Source organism: Nanorana parkeri, unplaced genomic scaffold (assembly GCF_000935625.1).
Source record: "Nanorana parkeri isolate BGI_ZX_2015 unplaced genomic scaffold, ASM93562v1 scaffold4245, whole genome shotgun sequence".
Classification (NCBI taxonomy): Eukaryota; Metazoa; Chordata; class Amphibia; order Anura; family Dicroglossidae; genus Nanorana; species Nanorana parkeri.
This window is the reverse complement of record NW_017310509.1, coordinates 2,069-3,260: the sequence shown is the minus strand read 5'-3', so window position 1 is coordinate 3,260 and position 1,192 is coordinate 2,069. Positions and strand designations below refer to the sequence as shown.

General features: G+C 53.2%; 1 protein-coding gene across 1 annotated transcript in view; it reads left to right on the top strand.

Annotated features, from left to right (window-relative positions):
• LOC108803805 (transcription initiation factor TFIID subunit 1-like) overlaps positions 1-1,192 on the top strand; it is a gene marked incomplete at both ends in the record, with an annotated part of 19,403 nt that overhangs the window by 16,260 nt on the left and 1,951 nt on the right. Inside the window, 3 exons of the mRNA XM_018575604.1 lie at positions 277-369; positions 496-580; positions 1,070-1,116. Coding sequence (XP_018431106.1) covers positions 277-369; positions 496-580; positions 1,070-1,116 — 225 coding nt within the window. The remainder of the gene's footprint in view (positions 1-276; positions 370-495; positions 581-1,069; positions 1,117-1,192) is intronic.

Below are 1,192 nucleotides of genomic sequence, written 5' to 3'. Positions count from 1 at the left end.
TCCCCTCTCCCCCCCCCATCCCCCCGGGTATAGGAGACACAGGAAGTGACAGAAATCACTTCACATGGCCATCCGCCGGCTTCACTATCCTCAGAGTTTCCTCCCCTGAAGAAGCGAGTCTGGGGATCAGGAGCTGCGACTTCACTGGCTGCATGCTGCTTGTAGGACAGTGAAATGACAGCAGTGTGTGTATATTCACCCGTGGTGAATCCTCTACATGTATGACCTTCCTCCTCCACATGTATGACCTTCCTCCTCCTCTTGTGTCCTCCGCAGTCCTGGCCCTTCCACCTTCCCGTCAACAAGAAATTTGTCCCCGACTATTACAAAGTGATCGTCTGCCCCATGGACCTGGAGACCATCCGCCAGGTCAGTGCCGATCTCTGTGTCATGCGTGTGCGTGATCCGTCATGTGATCTCTGTGTCATGCGTGTGCGTGATCCGTCATGTGATCTCTGTGTCATGCGTGTGACGTGTCTTCTGGTCTCGTTGTAGAATATTTCGAAGCACAAATATCAGAGTCGGGAACGTTTCCTCTCCGACGTCAATCTGATCTGTACCAACAGCGTCAAGTATAATGGTGAGTGCCTGCATAGGGGCCCCCCGTGCAATGTGTTCATAGGGGCCCCCAGTGCAATGTGTTCATAGGGGCCCCCAGTGCTATGTGTTCATAGGGGCCCCCAGTGCTATGTGTTCATAGGGGCCCCCAGTGCAATGTGTTCATAGGGGCCCCCAGTGCAATGTGTTCATAGGGGCCCCCAGTGCAATGTGTTCATAGGGGCCCCCAGTGCAATGTGTTCATAGGGGCCCCCAGTGCAATGTGTTCATAGGGGCCCCCCGTGCAATGTGTTCATAGGGGCCCCCAGTGCTATGTGTTCATAGGGGCCCCCAGTGCTATGTGTTCATAGGGGTCCCCAGTGCAATGTGTTCATAGGGGCCCCCAGTGCAATGTGTTCATAGGGGCCCCGAGTACGATGCCGGATGTATATCACTCGGATACAATCCCCGATCATTGGAAGGCTTTCTATGTGTGATATGTAGTATGTGATATCTGCACCGTGATCTGTAGTTGACGTGTCCGATGCTGGAACTTGTATCACGGATCTCTCTCTCCGTGTGATTCTTTCATCTGATCAGAGATCAATATCCTCATTTTATTGATCACATGACCGTCTACCTCCGCCGTGAGCAG